Genomic DNA, 22,701 nt, shown 5'->3' with positions numbered 1-22,701 from the left:
ACACAACAGACATCAAGATTCTTCATTTTAACTTTCCATTCTACATTGGTAATGGTTCAATTCACTCCATCTCTGCCCATGATTGAACATCAGAACATATGACAAGACAGGACTAAATTATATGTCTCTCAAGCTTGTTCTGTCATAGAAAAAAATTCATGATTTTCTGTCCCAACTCCACTTTCCCACACATTCCACACTTGCCTCAATTCCAAAAGACTACAAATCTGTACCCAAGTCTTAAATATTCTTTGCAATTTCAAAGAATCATCCCAGTGAATTAAGAAATTTCTCAACTCAGCTTCAATTAATTCACCATTAATTTGAGATTGCTTGCCTTCTAGTTTCCTCAGTATCAACTCTGTTAAGATGCTTCAGAACCTCTCACATTTCGATGAGATATAAACTTCAAGGAGTGAAGGACCAGTTCACAGCCTTTCATAAAGAACTCTCTGTACCCAGAATAAAGGCAATGAACTGCCATTGCACCACCTCCAATGCAAGCATAATTCCCAGAAATATGAACAAAACAGCAGACTGTACTGCAGTATTGTCTCACCAAAGTCCTACAGTGTTTGTAGCACGACTTGCTTTTTCCAAGTACTCCAATCCCGTTGAAATAAAGATTATTTGCCTTAATGACTAACGTACCTCCATGCTAACTTTTTTCTTTGTAGAAGTAATCCAATTGTTCTGAACATCAACATCTTTCAAAAATGTTCTGCTTTTCTATGCTAAGTGAATAACCTCACATTTGATCACAATTTACTCCATCAGCCATTGTTGCACAGAAAGTCAAGCTGTCTGTGTATATTTCGGTGCAGTTTCAAATGCACAAATGAATGTCACAACATCCCATATTCCTGAAGTGCTGTCCAATAGGTTAGCTACCAACCATATCCAGAATTTGGAAATTTAGATGAGGTTGACTATATTTTCCTGCTACTAAGTTTAAAACAAAGTTAGTAATACACACTTTTGGGCAGGCGATATTCTTAAAAATTAAATTACATGTGCATGTGTACTTGTACCTTTTGTGTGTGTTTTTGGCACCATGCCTCAATATGCCAATTAGATGGTTTTAAGACTTACCCCAATCTTCTCTTCAATAAGTTGTCGAGCATAATCAATCTGCTGAGTTGATCCACGAATAATAAACATTTTAAAGTTGGGATCAGCATTTGGAGGTGGGTTTCTCTGAAGCTCTATCCGTGCCCCTGACTGTTGGCTAATTGCCTTTACAGTCTCACCACCTAAAGCAGAGCAGATTTTCAGAAATTTGTGAACATTGATACCAATTGGGTTTTTAGTTAATTCTTTATGAATAAACAAACATTCGGTCTTAATACTTTTCAGTCACAATCAAAGACTGCTGGGAACTGCCACAGGACAGCAGAGTGACTCAACAGTTAGCACTGGTGCCTCACAGCGCCAAAGACCTGGATCCAATTCCACCTGCGGGCAACTATGTGTGGAGTTTGCACATTCTCTCAGAGTCTGCAAGAGTTTCTGCCAGATGCACCTGTTTCCTCCCACAAGCCAAAGATGTGCAGGCTACTTGGATTAACCATAGAAAATGCAGGGTTACAGGGAGAGGGTAGCAGGCTGGGACTCGGTGGCATGCTCTTTGGAGGGTTGTTGTGGCCTCGATGTCCGGAATGGGCTGCTTCTACCCTGTAGGGATTCTATGAAAGTTGCATTCTTTCCTTGGTTAGATATAACAGAGGTTAGTCTCACAATAAAGCCTTCTGATACTTCGTCCAAATTATCCACCTGTACTTTAACCTCCGAAGTCCAAATTTCCTCTCCACTATTCCCACACAACCGCTACCCCTTCTTAACATACAAAACACCTGGCATTCTGAATGACGTCTGATTACTTTCTCTCACTAATCTATTTCAATATGTCCCACCCCTCACCAATGCTGGAATACAGAACCTTTTTACATCAATAGTTCAGACATGGAATTAGCCATGACATCAGCAATTCAGCATAGATGCTGCTTTGGGAATCTAGCTAATTCCATAAGGATGAAAAAAATTAGAACAAACATAGATAAAATTAGATGCAGTAATATCATAAGCATCATTTGTGGGACACAAACACACTTATTAGGTTGAATGGCCTCAGTGAGATGTAAACACAATGCAATTGGAAAGACTTAACGTTATTTGAGCAATTCTGTAAAACAGGAAAATACCAGGACACACTCTGCACATGGCTATAACTGTATTTTAAATGAAACTACAAACAGAGTAATTTTGCATGACACATTACCTTTGCCAATTATTATCCCAGTCTTGCTGCTCGGTACCGTGAAAGTGAACTCTTGAAGTCCACCAGGAGGGCCCATATTCCAATTTGCTTGGCCTCTCCCTCTTCCTCTGCCAGGCCCAGGACCACCAGGACCTGGAGGCATGCCAGCCTAAAAATGAGGGTGAAAAAAACTTCTGAACTATTCTTTACGGGATGTTCCCAACTGGCGAACAACACAAAAGAGTTTCCTAACTATCAACGTTCAATACAAGGTAGGAAAACAGCAAAATGTCAGTGAAGCACAATTATGACAAACATTTAAACCGACATGCTTAAAAGAAAGCATTTGTAACCTAACCTCCACACTTCGTAGGAGGTCTGTAAGTATTTCTGCAGCGTGCTGACATCTGTCGGGAGGGCCCAAGATCTGAGCTATCCTTTCTGGCGTCGTCCCGTCATCTTGTGATAAAAAAATTATTGGGAGGATTTTTTTTGGAAAGTTAAGAAAAGCATAAAATTTAAATGACTCAAATTGAAATGGGTTAGGCTTTAATAAATTCACCTGGCTTGAACTGAATCCTCACACCAGCATCGTTCTGTATCTTCTTAATCATTTCTCCGCTTCTCCCTATTACAATACCAACAGCAAAGCGAGGTACAGGGACCTAACAGAAAACATAATTAGTATATATTGTACTTTGACAAAGAGACCCTACGGACAAGACCAATGGCAATATGAATAATATTGTTTTTCAGGCACATCTGGCAATGAATTCAACCTGATGATAAATGAAAATTAAATAAAAACCAATCAAAAATAAACAGATCACTGCATTTCAGCAATTCACTGTAGAAGGGGTTGAAATAAAAAGTATTCAACCTTCAACTTATTTACTTTATTTGCTGGTCAGTATGGCTTGCACTTACATCCAATGCTTCGTTTGTTCCTCCTAAACGGGATCCGTACTCATTACGCTGCTCTCTAAAACCACCTTGCTCTCGGTCACGAATTAGGTCCATTACCATATCCTTGGCTTGCTAAATCACACAATGGAAAAATAAATACTTGTACTCAATTTTTCTGATATTAATAACACTTATGATGACATAAGTTAGCAAAAACAATCATCCTACCTGTACTTTAAATGGATCTCCAGTGATGCGGAGGGGTTTATCTGATCCTGTTGGCTGAGGTCCATCTTGAATCATCACCATCTTGACTCCCGCACGCTCCTATTTTGCAACAAAACAACTCCATGTACCCACCTTTGCATGTCGAACCAAGTACCATACCTCAATACTTACAAAACAAGGTAAAAACAATAGAACATAATTCTTACTTGCAGTTGCTTGATTGTTTCTCCACCTTTCCCAATAACAAGTCCAGCTTTGCTCGCAGGAATCATAATCTCCTGCACTGAAGTACCTGGTCCATCTCCATGATGCGTACCGGGACCAATTCGGCCTCTTTCAACAATTTGATCAAGTAACCTCTTTGCAGCTCTATATCAACAAATACATTAAAAAGGTAGTTTTAAGTATACCTGAAATGAGAATGGTGGGTGAATGGGGAGAAGAAAAATACAAATATTAATGACTTCCCTATCCACTACCAGACTTGAATATAAATTCAGAGCGATAACTGTAACTGGACTACTTGTGCTTACACCACACAGGTACACAAATGATCATTCTGCATTGTATTTATCCTAGGGTAAGTGCTATGGTACGCCATACAGAAATCACTCAACATTTTAAATATACTTACACAATGGAATCAGGACTTCCTGTCAGCATGCAAGATCTTTCTGGTAAACCACCACTGTCTGAAAATTAAATTTATGTTATGTGAGAGCATATCGAGCTAGAACACAATCATAACCGGAGCTTGAACACCAGCAGGAAAACAAAGTAGATATTAACGGTAAATTACTTTGACTCATGGAATATAGGAAGCGGAGTTCTACTATAGAGATCACTGCTGCTTACCATTTATAGAATTAATCTGGTCAAATTCAAGTACAAGACCAACATTTTAAATTACACCGACTAGAGGTGCAATAGCTCATAAGCAAGGCAACAAATATCAAGAGGTTATTAAGAACTTTAACAAATGTGTAATTGTATCAAGCATATTAAAAGCTGTAAATCACATGCTGGGGTTTACTTCCAGAGGAAGAGAATTTGAAGCAGGGTCTCTGTTGAGAGTTCTTCTGAAAAGTGCAGATCCATAGCCAACAATGTAAGATTGGCATTAATTAATCCCAATAAGGCATTCAGGAAAACTTTTTCAAGAGTGTTGATAATTTATTTGATGGACTTGAGAGGGTGAATTCAGCCCAGTTGTAATTCCCCACAGGTGACAGGAGTAAGCTACTTTCTAGGATCACTGCAGTCAACGGTGGTGTGAGTTGAGTAGATACATCACACTGTTGATAGGAAAGGAGTTCCAGAATTTTGAATGATGAAACTGGGATTGAGTTCCAAGTCAGGGTAGTGTGGGGCTGCTTGGAGGTAAACCTGCAGCATTTGCTGCTCTTGTGCTTCCAGGTGTAGGGGTCATTGTTTTTCACAGCACTTCCAAAACAGTCTTAATAAGTTGCTGCAGTGAATGGTATAAATCACTGCTTACATGTGTCAATGGTAGAAGATCAAATGATGAAAGCTGTGGATTAGGTGACAATCAAATGGATGGGAGTGTGGTGCTGGAAAAGCACAACAGGATAGGCAGCATCTGAGGAAGAGGAGAACAGACATTTCGGGCAGAAATGACTCATTCCTGATGAAGGGCTTATGTTCGAAGCATCAATTGTCCTGCTCCTCAGATGCTGCCTGACCTGCCATGCTTTTCCAGCACCACACTCTCGACTCTGATTTCCAGCATCTGCAGTCCTCACTTTCTCCCAATATGTTCTAAATGGATGGCATTGGCTTGGATGGTATCAAACTTCCTGAATTGTTAACTACTCAAACAGAGTTTTCAAGGTGTTAGATATTGCTCATAGGGCTGAAGGGTATAAAGTGGTCAACCATGATCATATTGAATTGCAGAGCAGGTTCAGAGGGCTGAATGGCCTACCTCTTTTCCCATTTTCTGTTTCCCAAGTGTTGTTCAAATTGTATTCCACCAGACAAGTGGGAATAATCTCAAATATTCCTGATCTTGTAGATGGCGGACAGGGTTTGAGAGTCATAAGGCAAGTGACTTAGGCAGAGAAACCTGAGCTTCTCACAGGCTTTTCAATAGTATGTGTCTGTCCCGTTCAGTTTCTCGATGTTGATAGGAATGATGATAATGCCATTAAACTTCAAGGGGATATCACGTTTTCTCTTGTGAGAGATGGTCATTGTCTGGCACTTATGTGGTATGAATGTTACTTGCCATGCATCAAGTCAACCCTAAATATTCTATGGATTTTACTATAAATGGACAACTGCTCAATTGGCTTTTATTTAATTTTCATTGTGTGCACTGTTTTTATTCATATCTGCCATTGGTCTTGTCAGTAGGGACTCTGTGATAGTGTCACGAATAGTGGTGGACATTGTGCAATCTGGCAACATTCCCACTTTTAATTTCAATGAAGAATCAGCTGAAGCCAGTTGGTCTTCAGACATTACCCTGAGGAGTTCCTCCAGTCATGTTGCAGAACTGACATGACTAACCTCCAATAACCAAGATAAACTTCCACTCTGCTTGATATGACTCCAACCTGTGGTGACTCCTATTTATGAATCCTACTGAGCCTAGTTTTGTTGGGGCTTCAGCAGCACCTTTCACCACTTTGGGAATGAGAACAGGCTAATGGGGCAGTAGGTGGCTGGCTGGAGTTTGTCCTAGTTTTTGTGGACAGGAAAGTCCAGGATAACTTTTCAGTGCTAGGCAGACACCAGTGTTGTTTTAACAGAACAGCTCTACTCTGCATGCAAACTGGTCCCAGAGCACAAGATTTCAGTATTTCTCTTGCTATCACACACAGGACTAATAGAATTAGATTACATGTATGCAAAGGAAGCTGAAGTACATGTAGTGTGTGTGTCTGTGTAATAAGTAGACAGAACCAAATGCTGATCAGGTGAAATGAGGCAAAATACAATATTGGTCATGCAGAAGGTAATCAATACACACCTATTAAACTGAATGGTCCATTTGTTTGATAACACAATTAGAAATTCATATAAATCCAAGGCATCAAACTATCCTTCAATCAAGGGGGAACAAAATAAGACCTTGATTTAACAAGACCAAAATTAGTACACAGAATAAACTAACTGCACATGGCTCTAATTCTAGACTACGGTCTCCTTTCATGTGTTTCATACCTATTTCAAATCCACTTCCTGTAAAATAAGATGCAAATAATCCAATCAAAGCACAAACTCAAAGATTAAAACTATTTTACCAGGAGCGATCTGTACTTTGCACCCAGACTCTTGTTGAATGCGTGAGATTTGTTCTCCACCTCGACCAATTACTGCAATTAAAAATATCACATATATGCTGATTTTCAAACCAAATAGAATTATTAAATATGTTTGCAAACAGTTTCACATGTACAAAGTTACAACAATACAATTTTTCACAAGCGTCGTCAATTCAACAAAAAACAAGCTCGCAATTGCCATCTCTTTGAATCTATTACTGAGAGCACAGGTTCCCAAACTATGCCGTGAACCAGATGAAAATTTTGGGATCACAAGCTCTGAGGTATAGTGGCTGCGTAGCAACGGGCCACTTTGATAGTTCTGATTGGGGACTAAGGGTCTGTTGGATCTCCATTTGAGTGGACTGAGTTTGACCAAGTGATGATTATCATGAGATTATCAAAATGAATGTTCCCTGTTTACAGATACCTCTACATCAAAGTTAAAATCAAAAACCCATTCCCTGGGATTACATTATTTGCCTATTTTGCACTTCTATACACAATACAGGAATGAATCATAGAATCCCTACAATGTAGAAACAGGCCCTTCAGCCCAGTAAGTCCATACTGACCCTCGGAACAGTAACCCACCCAGTCCCATTTCCCTACCCTATTACTGTACATTTAACCCAGACTAATGACCTCACCTACACATCCCTAAACACTATGGGCAACTTAGCAAAGCCAATTCACCTAACCTGCACATCTTTGAATGAATAATCATGCCACAGGAATGATTGCTAAAGGAAGAACAGTTTCTTCTTCTCTGCATCATCAGAAAAAATGACGCTTCAGTTGAGGATTGGTTAACAAAGGCAGTGTCTGGATTAATGGGTCTTTTTCAGGTTGGAAAGGTACAGTTTCACAATGATCAGTCTTATCTGTATTAGTGACTTGGAGGAGGGGCAAAATATAATGTATCTAAATCTTCTGACAATATAAAAGCAGATTGGAGGGCACATATTGTTGAGGAGACCTGGAATCTCCAAGGAGATATGGATAGGTTAAATGCCCAAAACATTGTTGATGGAGTTTAATGAAGGAAAGCTTGAGGTCATACAGGAAAATGAAAAGTCAGACTATTATTTAAATAGGGAGACTCCGAAGGCTCCATTGTACATGAGACACAAAGAAGTGAGCAGGTGGTTAACAGAACAAATGGAACTTTAGCTGTTACTGCTAGGCACTTAGAAGTTTAAAAGCAGGAAAGACTTCTTACACGTACAGGGTGTTGGTGATAATGCACCTGGGGTTTGGTACTGTACTAAATGAAAAGGATAAACTGACATTGGTGACTGTACTGAAGAGGCTCCCTCGGCTGATTCTCAGGGTTCAGGGGTTAATTTATTGTGAATGACAATGTTGGTTATGCCTTACCACTATTAATTTCACTATTCCTAGAACATGTTAAGATTAACAAGGAGGAGGCATTAGATGTTTTAATAGACACCAAGGTGCATAAATCCTCAGGGCCTGATGAGATTATCCCAGGTTGCTACGGGAGGCAAGGGGCCCTGATAGAGATGTTCATACTTGGCTGGCAATACGTGAAATGTCAGATGAGTGAAGGATAGCTAATGTGGTTCCTTTGTTCAACAAAAACAGCAGGAATAGGCCAGGTAATTGCAAATCAGTTAGTACGACATCAGTGGCAGGAAAGGCACTGATTTCTGGAGGGAGCTCTTATCTGACTAATTTAATAAGAGTTTTTTTGAACCAAATATATTGATGAATGCAGTGCAGTTGATGTAGATTACATGGACTTTAGGAAGGTTTTTAAAACAAAGGTCACACATGGAAAGCTGCTCCAACTGTTAAGAGCCCATAGAATCCAAGGCATGTTAGTGAACTGAATCCAAAACTGGCTTACAAACAGAGGACTGGTTTTCTAATTGGAAGTCTGTGACCAGCTGTAATCCAAAGGGAACAGGAACCCTTTGTTTGTTATGCACATTAATGACTTGATGCAAATGTCAATGGGATACAGAGGAACCTCAATTAACCGAAGGACATGGGCAGAGAGTATTTCCTTCAGTTAATCAAATGCTGGATAACAGTTAAACCAAGCATTGGGACCTTGCAGTCTTGTTCAGATAATCAAAAGCCGGAAAATCAAGGTTCCTCTGTAATTAGTAAATCTGCAGATGACATAAATTGGTCAAGGTGTTGATAGTGAGGAAAATGGTCTCAGATGACAATGAACAGCTACTAATTGGGCAATTGTGGTCACTGCACTATGGGAAAGATGTGATTGCACCTGACGGGGTGAAGACGAGATTCACCTGGAATTAAACATCTCTGTTTTGAGATAGGTGAATATGTAGGTGGGTAGATTTACAATATTGAGAGGCATAGACTGGAGATTGAGGGTCTCTTCGCCAAAGCAGGTGTGCCTAAGAACAGAGGGCCTAAGTTTAAGGTGAGGATTAAGTGCTTTGGAGGAGATCGGGAAAAAAGGTTTTTCACGCACTGTGGGGTAAAATATGGAATGCGCTGCCTGGTAGTCTCAACATTTAAGATGAACCACTTAAAAAGTCAGGGCATAGTATGCTGTATACAAGGGCAGGGACAGGCCTGTTTCTGTGCTGTATGACTCAGTTTAGAAGCATGAGGGATGGTCTTATTGTGACAATACTGCTCCTTTAACAAGGTTATGATGTCTTTGGTTTTTTTCCCCCCCAAAGTGGTCGTTAAAGACACAGTCTCTGAAAGTCTAAGTTGAAGGGCTTTAGGGCTAGTTTGATCACAGCTAACAGATACTGCCAGAGGAAAAAGGCTTTCAAGTTTATAAAAACACTTGTACAATGAAAGGGGAGTGGCCAGTTGTCCCAGCTCAGCTTTTCTCTGATTTAGTTTTAGTACAGTAGTGATTCTGAAGCTGCTGGACCCAAATAAGCAGGTTCCTGCTGGTACTCTCTCTCTCTGACATTTCTCCAAAGACCCTGTGAGTGATTTTACTTTTTGTGCCAAGGGGTTTTTATGGGGATTGTTGCAAGTATTTGGATCAGCATCATTAAGTTTGGATAACCTATCCATAAACCCAACAGATTAAGTTATTCTACATTCTGTTCTCTTGTTTGTATTTCATTCAGTAATTTAGATTAGATTATTTAGATTACTTACAGTGTGGAAACAGGCCCTTCGGCCCAACAAGCCCACACCGACCCGCCGAAGCGCAACCCACCCGGACCCATTCCCCTATATTTACCCCTTCACCTAACACTACAGGCAATTTAGCATGGCCAATCCACCTAACCTGCACATTTTTGGATTGTGGGAGGAAACCGGAGTACCCAGAGGAAACCCACGCAGACACGGGGAGAATGTGCAAACTACACACAGCCGCCGGAGGTGGGAATTGAACCCGGGTCTCTGGCGCTGTGAAGCAGCAGTGCTAACCACTGTGCCACCCACAACCTTGTAAATAAATTCTGTTTTGTTTGAAACTAAGTGGTTTGACCAGCATCTTCTCTCCTGGAATATCTGCTTTACATCTGCTTAAAAACCACTGGTAAAGTTAGGCTCTGAGTTACTTTCTTGAAATGTTTTGAGGGGGTTTGGCTTGGTCCTTAACATTATAGAAACATACAAGATTCTGAGGAGGCTTGACAGGGTGGATGTTGAGGTGTTTTCACCAGTGGGGAAATCTCAGACTAAGGGAAATAAATATAGAATAAGAGGAAATGCATTTAAAACTGATATTTGAAAGAATGTCTCCCAGAGGATAGCAAATATCTGGAATTTTCTACCTTCGAAGGTTGTGGAGTCTAGAAAATATTTAAAGAGGACTTAGGCAAATTTCTGATATATAAAAGAGTTGACAGCTTTGCTGAACTGGTACAAAACAGGAGTTCAGGCCTGGAGCAGATCAACCATGACTGACAAGGCAGGACTGAAGGGTGAAGTGGTCCGCTCTTGCTCAAATTTCTTATGTTCTGGCAAGTATATCCATCTGGTCCTAATGCTACTTTTTACACAATTGCTCAAACCTTCTTTCAATTTATAGAAAACAATCAAGTTTTTCCATAATCATTCTGAAGGGAGTTACATACCTAACACTGAATGTAGTTAGGCAAGGCCCAAAGCAGAGAGGTTTGACTGTCTGCATCGAGTTGGCTGATCCCACTTGTGCCAATTCTACATTAGGAGATGAAACAAGTAGTCCCAGTGACTCTTACTGGGAGTTGGATATGTGTGCAGGTCATGTAAGGATGGTGCAAGGCTTTGCCCGAATTTGGTTCAGCTTGCCCGATACGCCGATTTTCCTGCTCCTCAGATGCTGCCTGACCTGCTGTGCTTTTCCAGCACCACTCTAATCTAGACTCTACCACTATTCCCAGTCTAGCGAGATAGAGTGTTAACTTGGACACAGGTTGACAACACTGACTAAATAACACACTAGAGTCACAGAGATGTACAGCATGGAAACAGACCCTCCAAACCCTTCCTATTCATATACCCATCCAGATGTCTTTTAAATGTTGCAATTGTACCAGCCTCCACCACATCCTCTGGCAGCTCATTCCATATATGTACCACCCCTTAGGTCTCTTTTATATCTTTCCCCTCTCACCCTAAACCTATGCCCTCCAGTACTGGACTCCCCGACCCCAGGGAAAAGACTTTGTCCATTTATCCTATCCATGCCCCTCAATTTTGTAAACGTCTATAAGGTCACCCCTCAGCCTCCGACGCTCCAAGGAAAACAGACCCCGCCTGTTCAACTTCTCCCTGTAGCTCAAATCCTCCAACCCTGGCAACATCCTTGTAAATCTTTTTTGAACCCTTTCAAGTTTCACAACATCTTTCCGATAGGAAGGGGACCAGAATTGCACAGAATATTCCAACAGTGGCCTTACCAATGTTCTGTACAGCCGCAACATGACCTCCCAATTCCTGTACTCAATACTCTGACCAATAAAGGAAAGCATACCAAACGCCTTCTTCACTATCCTATCTACCTGCGACTCCACTTTCAAGGAACTATGAACCTGCACTCCAAGGTTTCTTTGTTCAGCAACACTCCTTAGGACCTTACCATTAAGTTGCTTTCCCAAAATGCAGCACTTCACCTTCATCTGAATTAAACTCCATCTGCCACTTCTCAGCCCATTGGCCCATCTGGTCCAGATCCTGTTGTAATCTGAGGTAACCCTCTTCGCTGTCCACTACGCCTCCAATTTTGGTGTCATCTGCAAACTTACTAACTGTATCTCTTATGCTCATATCCAAATCATTTATGTAAATGACAAAAAGTAGAGGACCCAGCACCGACCCTTGTGGCACTCCACTGGTCACAGGCCTCCAGTCTGAAAAACCCTCCCCCACCACCCTCTGCCTTCTACCTTTGAGTCGGTTATGTATCCAAAAGTGGCAAGAAATATTCTCAACAGAATAAAAAGGCAAATGAAACCAGTGGAGGCAAACAGAATTGTCTTCCAGGCAAAAGGGTTGTGAAGAGGCAAATGATTTTTACTTTCTAACAAACCAACTATTCGAACAGTACAGTGTTTAAGCATGTAGAATTGATAGCAACCTGTTTATTCTTTATGGAAAAACACCCCAATGTGCTTTTCAGAGAGGGTGGTCAAAAACATGAAAGTGAAGCTCAAGGAGGATGTTAGGAAAGGTGACAAAAACTTCAGAGAGGTAGTTTTTAAGAAGGTCTTCAAGCTGACTGATGTGAAGAAAGAGTGATGCACTGAATGAAGTGTAAGAAGGTTCTTATACCTGGGAACAATCCAGCAGAAGGCATGGCCACCAAATATAATTTTTAAACAAGGCACAGGGAGTAAAGGATGGCAACAGAACTCAATATAGGCCCCTTAAAGGCAAAGGGCTGGTCATAAAAGAATCAAAACATGAATCTGGAAATAACAAAAGTGCTGACAGCTTCAGCAGCATCTGAACAGACACAGATGCTTTCACAGGGATCAAAGTTGAGTATGCATGATGGAGGATGTTTAGGGAAAATCAGCCAAAGTATGCGTGTGGGAAGGTTCACCACAACTTTATTGAAAGTATGGAGTGTAGCACAAGCTAAAGCTGGTTTTTCCCAAAGGTATCTGAGGTTGGTCAAACAGATGTTGACAGCAAGAAAAAAAAGCAGTACATGTTCAAGAGTCAAAGTAACATCATTGGTGTGCACAAATATAAATGGAATAAAATGTGTTTACTTACTGAATCCAACCATACCGTCAGGTACTTTGTATTCCTCCGTGGCAATTGCCCTATGTATAAAAAGAGTTCAGAAATTATCTAACTGTGACTGGCACAATTGGAGGTTTCTTCAGTCCCTTTCTTCCATTCCCACTGACCTCGCACTAAAATCCTGGGCCTTTGGCTGCTCACAGCATTGACCAATTGCTACCACTAGATGGACATCAGTTAATACAAACTAAATGCAATTTTTACTGCACATTGTACTTTCTTTATATTTGTACATTTGTTAAATGATATTTCATGTTGGCGTTCAGAAATGTAACGAATTTCAACTGACAATGCTTACATTTGTTTCTGCTCAAGTCCCACAGTACACTGCAGTATAGATGTCCTTATTTAATAGTTATGGTTGCATTGCAGAACATCAGAGTTTTAAATTAATACCCTTTAAATAAAGCAAACACAGAAACAATGCTGGAGAAACTTAGCAAAGCTTGGAGCATCTATGGAAGTAAACACAGAGTTTTCGCTTTGAGTTTAGTATGACTTTTTCCAGAACAAAGTATTGGAAAATAGTCTTTTATACTTTTATGAAGAATAAATATTTTAAAATAAGCATTATTTTCATTAGGAATCAATGTTAAAACCAAAGTTAAGTTCCCGAGCACAGTTTTGCTTTGGAAAAACGATGTAAAATTATTATACTGTAAGATGCATGAGCAATTCTGCAACTTCCTCGCTGAAATCACAAAAAAGATCACTAAACATTCTGAACATTACAACATTGGCAATATCTTAAAAATACAAATCAGCCAACAATCACCAGTCTTTCTCAAACAGTCCCTCTCACTTGAGATTAACATGTTACTGTTCCAGCTGGTGGATTCCACGTGATCGACAGGTCCAGTGCATCATCTGCATTCTTGGCCACAAGACCAGTATCACCGTATTTTGATGCCCTCCCAAATCATTTGCACCATCCACTTTGATGAGCTGGGAGATGGAGGCAGTAGGCAATTACTGGGTGTTTCTGACTGACGTTCAAAAGGGATTGCAGCATTAGACTACAGGCATCGAATAATAGAATTTAAAATGGCTCCTCTAACATTTTATCAATGGCTTTAAAATGGCTCCTGAGCCCAGCCTGCAATCTGAGATTTTAAACTGCCTCCAGTGCTTCGTTTCCAGCAGCGAAGTACAACCAAAGCCAGTCCTCAGGCAAGGAAAGCTTCAGTGAAGAAAGCAAGTTGCTTGCTTTCACAAGCTTAGTACAAGTTCCTCAACTATTGCACAGGTAAAGAACTACACAATACCATCAAGAATTATTTTTAAAAAGCTATACAGCACTTCCTGTGTCACGACAGACAAACAAATTGAGCTACTTCAATACCTGCTCAGAGTAACTCAATTCCAGTTTTAACAAAATCACATGGAAACCTATGATTCATCTCAAGTAGTTTCTCTAAAGAACAAAGCTATGATGTTTAAGTGAGGAAGGACTGCATTGTAATTTAGTTGGAAGGAACATGCATTGGTGTTACCAATTTCAGGACAGTAAAGCTATAGATTCATTCAATCTGGCAAATATACTACTTACTCTGCACATATTTAATGTTTTACATATATTATTTCATGGTACAAGGTACACTCTTAACTATTCTTTGACTTGAGTACATTGGCAGACCATTTCAGAGGACATTTAAAAGTCAACCAGATTGCAGTGGGTCTACAGTCACATTTGTCAGACCTCGCAACGATAGAACGACCTTCCCTGAATTATCGATTAGTTTCACGATCATTAATTTGATCAGCTGGGATTTGAAACATGAATCCCGAACATCAGCCTCAGGATTGAGTGACAAGCCAACCAAACCATCACCTTCCCAAGCTTATTAAAACGGGCTGTGAAACAAGCGCATTGGTCCCCTCATCTCTAACCCCATTTCATAAGAAGAAATACTTGGTCTTCACCCTCCATGGAAAATATATCAAATTTCCCAGTTACATACTTATAATGCTAGTCAAACACCAATCAAACCTGTACGTGCACATTTTAGAAACCGTGTGGCTGGGGCCTATTATATAAAACCATAGAACACTATCAGTGCAGAACTGTTTTTTGTGTCTATCAAGTCCAGACCAACTTTGCAGAAGCAAGTCAGCTGATTCCACACCCCTGCCATTTCCTCATAAGGCTACAAACTTTCTCCCTTTATCACAGAATCCCGACAGTGTGAAAACAGGCCATTTGGCCCAACAAGTCCACACCGACCCTCCAAATAGTAACCCACCCAGACCCATTCCCCTACCTATTACTCTACATTCCCATGACTAATGCACCAACCAACACATCCCTGAACACTATGGGCAATTTAGCATGGCCAATTCACCTAAACTGCACATCTTCAGGTGCTTCGCCAATTTCCCTTGGAATAGCTCCATTCTCTCTCCCTTCACTATACCCTTAGAGGAATATTCTAGGTGCACCAAAGGTTTCCTCATACTGCTTGTGACTCTTAATCACCTACAATCAGCTCTTGTTTTCAGCTCTCGTAAAAATGGCTAATTTCACATAGCTACTTTGTTGAGATCCCTTAGATTTGAGCATCTCCAATAACTTATAATGCGTACAGACAATTACAGTCCCTGGCTTGGAACCATTGTCTTCCATTCTTTACCGTGTCAAGATTTCATACTTTTCTAATGTTAAGTGCCTAGAAATGTCCACAATGCCTCAGTCGAGGTGAAGCTAATGTTTTACAAAGGTTCACCATAACTTACACATGCTACCTTAACCATGGTCTCAATCTGCCCTCCCACCTTCAATAAATGTGCATATGCAACCCCAGAAGACTATGTCGGTACCCATCTTTGGAATAATGCCCAGGTTACCCTGGAAATTAGCAGTAGCATTTCGAGTGGTGCTCACAACAAACAGGATGCTGCCATCAAGCCAAAAAGATATTCTATCTGTCATACAAATCAGTGTTTGTGGTACAGGAATTGCAGATGCGCTTTTATGCTTGGTACATAAGCCTATGTTCCAAAGACTGGCACATCATATCAAACAGCCAATAGCTTGAGCTGCTCCCAATAAGATACTGAACATGCCCAGCCAGCCACGCTTGCAAAACTCTCAAGTTCCCAACATTAGACATGACTTTACAATCGGGACACAATTTGCAAGGTAACCCAGTGTTCAAAGAATTACGGCGACAAGCAAATTAGGATTGCCCACTAGGCTTGCATTGTGTGCACCTGCATACAGTGGAAAATACATATTAACATATGGGCCCTGCGCTTTGTGAAGAAAACGTACATGCACTGCGCTGTTTCAACTCGTCATGCTAAGTGACAGCCATTTGCTGGTTCATTTATCAAGGAAATGTTGAGGGTCAGCTTGTCTAGTTTATAATTTGAATAAGCCTGGCAGTAAACTTAAACAGCATTAACGGCGCATACTCAGTGGTACTGCCTGTACAATCAGAATCCACTTGCTATTAAAACAGCAGTCTCCTCTCATCTATGAATGTTGATTTTCCCCTTAAATTGGTATTCTTGTGTATTGTTCTGATGAGTGCAAAATGAAAGGTTTTGGCAACCTTTTTTAAAATCAGCAATTCCACAATTTCTTGATAACCAAACAACTATTTAAGTTAATAAATGTCTTCCCTACCTCTGTTGATGCATTGCAGCTAGCTGTGCTCCAAATGCTTGGAAGGAAAAAAACAAGTATTAACCAATAATCTGATGACTGCGCATTATAAAAACTTAGAATGAAAGCTTATAATAAAAACTTATAATAAAAGCTTATTAAAAGCGACAAAATGCACAGCATGAAAAAGTTACAAATTACGTTTATAAAGATGTTAACGAATGCTGTACACAGAATTTGCAATAAAATCAAGCCATTTGATGAAACTGCTTATTAAGTGGTTATGCTCCACATGAGCCCCCTCCCGCCATAGCTAATCTAACCCCATTGGTACACTGTTCCAATCTTTCAGCCTCCTTTGGTTAAACTTACCCTCAACTATGTCTATCCTATTGACCTTAATTACTCAATTTAGTACATACTACAGCTGTAACCACTTGCTCGAATCTTGGGGATTTACTCATTCTTAAAATGAAGTATAAACACTATTTCGCTACCAGTTGCGCCACTTCTGTATCTTACATATTCCCAAGAGACAACCTGCATTTACACATGGGCACCTTGCCAAGTAGACATATGAATACCAATATTTCTAGATTTCAATTTTTCAAAAACTCTGTTATTCACCTGCTCGTCGCAAATGGGTATAAAGAAAATTAATAAGCAACTGAGGATGAGTCATCAAGACCAACCTTTAGGTTAATGAGCTAAGGAAACCTAGGTCATACAGTGGAAACAAACTCCGTGAAACTCAATGTCGACAAGATAGTTGCTGTTTGTGGATGCTATTGTGCTGCTATTTCTCTAAAACTGACACTTGCGGTTATAAACGCAGCTGTACAAGGTGGCTTTTTTCTATGAACCAGGATATCAATCAATAAATCATGAAGGCTTAAAAATTTAGACAAATTTTGTTCAAGACAGAAGGCAAAATCAGGCCCACAAAATGATTTTGGAATCAATCTCTTGAGCAAGTTTCTTCCCATTCTGGAAATAGGAATTCAGGCCAAGTGACCTGAATTTTTGAAACGAATTTCTATTTTCGAAGACAAAACAAGTCATTCCCATAAGCAGAAAATTACCTCTCATCTTTTCACAAACTTCATAATCATTTTAGTTTTTTCCATTTTTGTTTAAAATAAAGAGCAATCAAGCTGCAATGGTCAGATTGACACGAGCTTAACACACTAGGTTTAGGAAAGCAAGACTTCATGGAAATAGTGTCTTTCAAATACTTAAATTACCTACTCACTGGAAAAAATCTATGATGAGAATAAATAACCAGCTGAGGATGGCTCAATTTTAAATTAATGAGCAAAGAAAACCCAGGTGATACTGATTGTGGAAAACAAACTTGACCTTGAGATCATGTTATGATGTCTAAAGTTGTTTAATAGTTACTGTTAATATCAAATTATTTTGATTGATTTCCAGGTTTTCCAGTTTTTATTCTATTTATCATCTCTATATGATTGACAGAAGGAATGACCCAACCATGCGGATGATGCTGTTCAAACAATGTTATCCATTTTAGAAGAGCATTGTCTCAATTTATGCCAACCAAACGGTGAACAGTTTCAACTACTAACATGAAAGCACAAGACGACCAATGCACATGGCATCTGTGCTGGCTAATCTCCATCAACTTTGTAGCAAATCTAATCTGGTTCGCAAAATTAAGTAATTTGAATAAAGCTAAGATTGTCTGGGATACATGCATGCAAGTGCATTTCATAACTTGTGCTCATACAACAGAAGAGTGACTAGTCATACAAGTCTTTTTTTAAAATTACAAGTGGGAAAAGATCTACCTCAAAGTCTCTAAAATGGAAGAGCCAGAAAAGCACTACTTACGATCATTCTGAGCAACTTTCTTGGTATCTGGTTGATCTGCAAAACAAAGGATTTTCTCAATTGATAAATCTAGCTATTCCACCGAACCAAAGTAAATAATCATTGCGAAGCGGCCCTGTCAATTTTCATCTTTCAGAAAGCAGGATAAACAGAGGAAGGATGTTCATGATGACAGGGAAGTTCAGAAACAGTGGTCATAGTTTAAGATAAAGAATAGGCCATTAAGGGCTGAGTTGAGGAAAGACTGCTTCACACACAATAGTGAGTCTGTGAAACTGTCTTCCACAGAAAATGGTCGAGGTCAAATATTCAATGTTTTCAAGAAGTTGGACACTGTTCTTCAGGATAAAAGGAGTAAAGGTTACAGGGAGAAAGCAAGAACTAGGTGTGGAGTTGAGTGATCATACTGAACTGTGGAGCAGACTCAATGGGTCACAAGGCATACTCCAGTTTTCTTTGTTGTTACATGAACTAAAAAAACAGGATTTTGTAATCAAAATTATTACTTTTGCAGTACATTTGGAAAACACAACATTCCAAACAACATCAAAAGTTAGGACAGATACAAAATTAGATTCCTGGCCAGAACTTGGAGTTATGTTTGAAATTCAGTGCCGGCGCAGAGCAGTCTGTAAACAAACTGTGGAGTCGTCAGCAGACCCACATTTTTTTTTAAAAGCTAGAAAGGAAGTTCTCATATTCACACTTTATGAGACAGACGCAACAGTCCACCAATACAGTTTAGCTCATTTCTAAAAAGCTTTCTCCTATATCCTCTGTACAATTTCTAATGATCAGCAAAAAGCTGTGCTGACAAATCAGCACAGAAAGCGGCACACTAACCAGGAACCAAAATCACATCCATATTTCTCCATTAAATCTCGTTCCTTCTGGTTAGGAGAGCAGTTTAACTATTGTAGTTTGCAAAGAACTCTGAATTAATGTCTCCTATGGCTGTTAATTGTGACAGAATTCAAGGGTTATGGGGGGCAGAGAGGAAAGTGAAATGAAGACTACAATCAGATCAACCTTGACCTTACTGAATAGTAGAACAGAGTCAAAGAGCTGAGTGGCCAAATGCTGGTCCTAAGTTGAATGTTTTAATTCTGTAGTTCAATCAAAGTTTGTGTAAAGGAGAAACACTGCCCTACTTAGAAAATATGTTTGCAAATGTACTCATGCACAAAAACTGCTCAAACTAGAATAAAAGCCATTCAGTGTCTTATATTTTGTAAAGTCAAGTTAACGTTCTCAGACTAATAGAAGAAAATGAAGTTTAAACCACTTCGCATGCCAGAAGACGACAATATCAAATGACATGACCCCATTAAATCATGTAATACATACATGTCAACATGGCACCAATTCTTAAAAAATTAAGCAAAAATGTGGATGGTGACTTCATTATTTTGCATGTGTATTACCTGTCAATATCGCAACACCAAATAAACCTCTTCTCATTTCCACCTCCTTATAAATCAGGACTGTGCAAGATCTGTTTTTAATTATACACAAGAAGCTGTTTTCTACCTTTGAAAAAAAGTGCTCCCTCCTTGCTCACGTTCAGATTTGCTGAATAATTATTTCAAAACATTTGAAAATTGTTACAACTTTCAGGTCAAGTGTCATGAAGAGTTCCCTCAAGGTCAAAGTTGAAATGCCGCTTAGCAAAATGAAAAACCTGCAACATTTTGCACCATTCCTGAAACTGACCTGAAAAAGCTCTAGAGTGAAGAATGAACAAACAGCCATTATGACATGGAAGAACATGAGAGTTCTACTTTGCTCTATTCTCGAACTGACCTAAAACAATCTTTAAAATGAGAATTAAACAGGGGCTATTGTCGCATTGAACAAAGAAAAAGTCAGCCTTTGTTCAGAGATTTCTGAATAATTTTTCTTTGAAAACATTAAACAGGACATGAAATTGCATTTTCATGTACTTAAGCAAAGTAAAATGCCCGCAGCATGTATCTATCATTTTGAGCTGGTGCTACCAAGATATTCTGTTTCTCTCATTTTTATCAAACTCTTTAGAGCTATTATAGCTCATACCACAAAAGAAGCACTTATTATCATACAATGAGTTTGAACCGTTATATGTTAACTACTATGTATCCAACTTATCTTTTATTTCTTCAGAAGAAATTCCTCCTGGTGTATGAAATAGTCCCTCATACTGGAAGGTCTAGTTCTAGATTCACGCCACAGGGCAAACAAACTCTGCACCTACCCTGTCAAGCCGAATGATCTTAAACATTTCAAGAAAATCACCTCACATATTTCGAAACACCAATAGGTACAAGCCCAACATACTCAACTGCTTCTCATAAGAAAATTCAGCCATGCCCAGGACTAATTCAATTTGATGCTACACAAACTTCCACGGTTAACCCTACCAAGAATCCTTTTTCCTGACCAGGGTATATATTTTTCTTGAGTCGTGTGCCTGCCATTGTCTTTTCTGCTTAGGTTCTTTCACACATCACTCCAGCAAACTCTACTCATCCCGTATTTAGGTTAAGACTGTTATTTCCCTCCCTAGTATCTCATTCTGAAACTCAACACTAAATTCTACCATGTTCTGATCATTGAACCCTAGAAGATCTCTTGCACTCAAACCAACTTATTAAACCTGCCTTATTACATATTAGCAGCTCCAAAATAGTTTAACACTTGGTTGAATCCGAGACAATCTCAGAAACTGTGCCAAAAACATACTATGTTTTTTTTTCCCCAGGGACTACTTCTGCCAATTTGATTTTCCCGATCCATATGAAGATTGAAGTCACCCATGATATCCTTTTAGCATGGCCTCATTATCTCCTGATTCTCTGTCCAAGAGTATAGCTACTGTTACAGGGCTTATGGTCTATCAAAGGTCTCTTCTTCCCCATTGTTATTTTTAACCTCCAGCCGTATGGATTCCAAATCATCTGACCCAAGAATAGTTTGTGGATTCTGGGTAATCCAAGATGGAGGACGGGAACAATTTCTGGCTGTAACACGCTGCTATTTTTGGAGGTATTTTAGGTGTTGGGAGGTGGTTTCTTCAAATTCCAGGAGCAGCAATTACTATTTTACATGCTGTTGCATTGTTTTGGAACTCTGGAGGAAAAACAAAGTCAAAACAACAGTGCTTTTAAAAGGGAGAGAAACAGACAAAGGCAACATATGGTGAGGTCAGTGCAGGAGAGAAAGAAAGAAACCTACACTGCTAGCTGACACAGTGAACCTGCGCAGTACTGCCTTTGCTGTTGAATTCATGTATCGCTGGACATCAGAGTGTGCCTGGGAAAATTAACAAATAGTGAAATTCACAACTGATCTTGGAGGAACCTGTTTGAGAAAGGTCACAGCAGAGAGACAGGTAAGTGAATATTTTCAGGTGTGGCCTGGGGAGTCTGCAATAGTGAATAGAGTGGGTTCTTTCTTGATTATATGTTTTATTGAGATATGTCGCTTGATTAAACTTAATATAAGCCAAATGTATTAAGTTAGTCTGGAGCAGTATTTTATATAGGAATAAGATGGGGCTATTTTCTAGGTCTGCGGATTATTGTCAGATGCGAGAGCTTAGAGAGAATTTACATGTTACTAAGGATTATATCTGCAATAAATGCTGTTGGCTGCGAATCCTATCAGATCCAAAGGAACGGTTGGAACAACAGTTAGAGGGCAACAAGGAACATTCAAGAGCAAGGGGGTGTGATAGATAGCAGTTATAGAAGGCAGAAAAGTCGCAGATACAGTTACACAGATGGGTTAACTCTAGGAAAGGTAAGAGGGGAAGACAGGTAGCGCAGGGGTCATCTGTGGCTATCCCCCTTTCAAACAAGCATGCTGTCTAGGAAAATGTAGAGGGTGATGGATTCTCAGGGGAAAGTACCACGAACAGCCAAGTTTCTGGTATACAGACGGGCTCTAATGCAATGAGGGGTATGTCGGGTTCCAAGAGATCGATTGTGTCAAGGGACTCTCTAGTCCGAAGCACAAACAGGCGCTTCTATGGTCAGCAGCAAAAACTCAATGGTGTGTTGCTTCCCTGGTGCCAGGATCAAGGATGTCTCAGAGAGCCAGCAGGAGGTCATTGGTTCCAATGTGTACAATGACATAGGAAGGGAAAAGGTTGAGATTCTCAAGGGAGAATACAGTGAGTTAGGCAGGAATTTAAAAAGGAGGTCCTCGAGGGTAGTAGTATCTGGATTACTGCCGGTTCTAAGAGCTAGTGAGGGCAGGAATAGGAGGCTAGAGCAGATGAATGCATGGCTGAGGAGCTAGTGTATGGGAGAAGGATTCACATTTTTGGATCATTGGAATCTCTTCTGTACAAGGACACATTGCAC

At 39.8% G+C, this 22,701-nt stretch overlaps 1 protein-coding gene across 3 annotated transcripts in view; it reads right to left on the bottom strand.

Moving 5' to 3' along the window:
* The window catches only part of fubp1 (far upstream element (FUSE) binding protein 1), a 42,677-nt gene that overhangs the window by 5,279 nt on the left and 14,697 nt on the right, over positions 1–22,701 (bottom strand). For all 3 annotated transcript variants that reach the window (XM_087990406.1, XM_087990407.1, XM_087990405.1), the window contains exons 3-14: positions 18,356–18,391; positions 16,523–16,559; positions 12,865–12,914; positions 6,661–6,732; positions 4,026–4,083; positions 3,598–3,760; positions 3,392–3,490; positions 3,185–3,295; positions 2,820–2,922; positions 2,616–2,716; positions 2,279–2,426; positions 1,093–1,253 (exon numbers count right to left, since the gene is read on the bottom strand). In XM_087990406.1, coding sequence (XP_087846532.1) covers positions 1,093–1,253; positions 2,279–2,426; positions 2,616–2,716; positions 2,820–2,922; positions 3,185–3,295; positions 3,392–3,490; positions 3,598–3,760; positions 4,026–4,083; positions 6,661–6,732; positions 12,865–12,914; positions 16,523–16,559; positions 18,356–18,391 — 1,139 coding nt within the window. The remainder of the gene's footprint in view (positions 1–1,092; positions 1,254–2,278; positions 2,427–2,615; positions 2,717–2,819; positions 2,923–3,184; positions 3,296–3,391; positions 3,491–3,597; positions 3,761–4,025; positions 4,084–6,660; positions 6,733–12,864; positions 12,915–16,522; positions 16,560–18,355; positions 18,392–22,701) is intronic.

This window comes from Chiloscyllium plagiosum, unplaced genomic scaffold, assembly GCF_037043375.1.
Source record: "Chiloscyllium plagiosum isolate Xiang-an unplaced genomic scaffold, Cpla_swu_hap1 HiC_scaffold_9, whole genome shotgun sequence".
Classification (NCBI taxonomy): Eukaryota; Metazoa; Chordata; class Chondrichthyes; order Orectolobiformes; family Hemiscylliidae; genus Chiloscyllium; species Chiloscyllium plagiosum.
The sequence above is the reverse complement of the archived record's forward strand: the minus strand, read 5'-3'. Positions and strand labels throughout refer to the sequence as shown.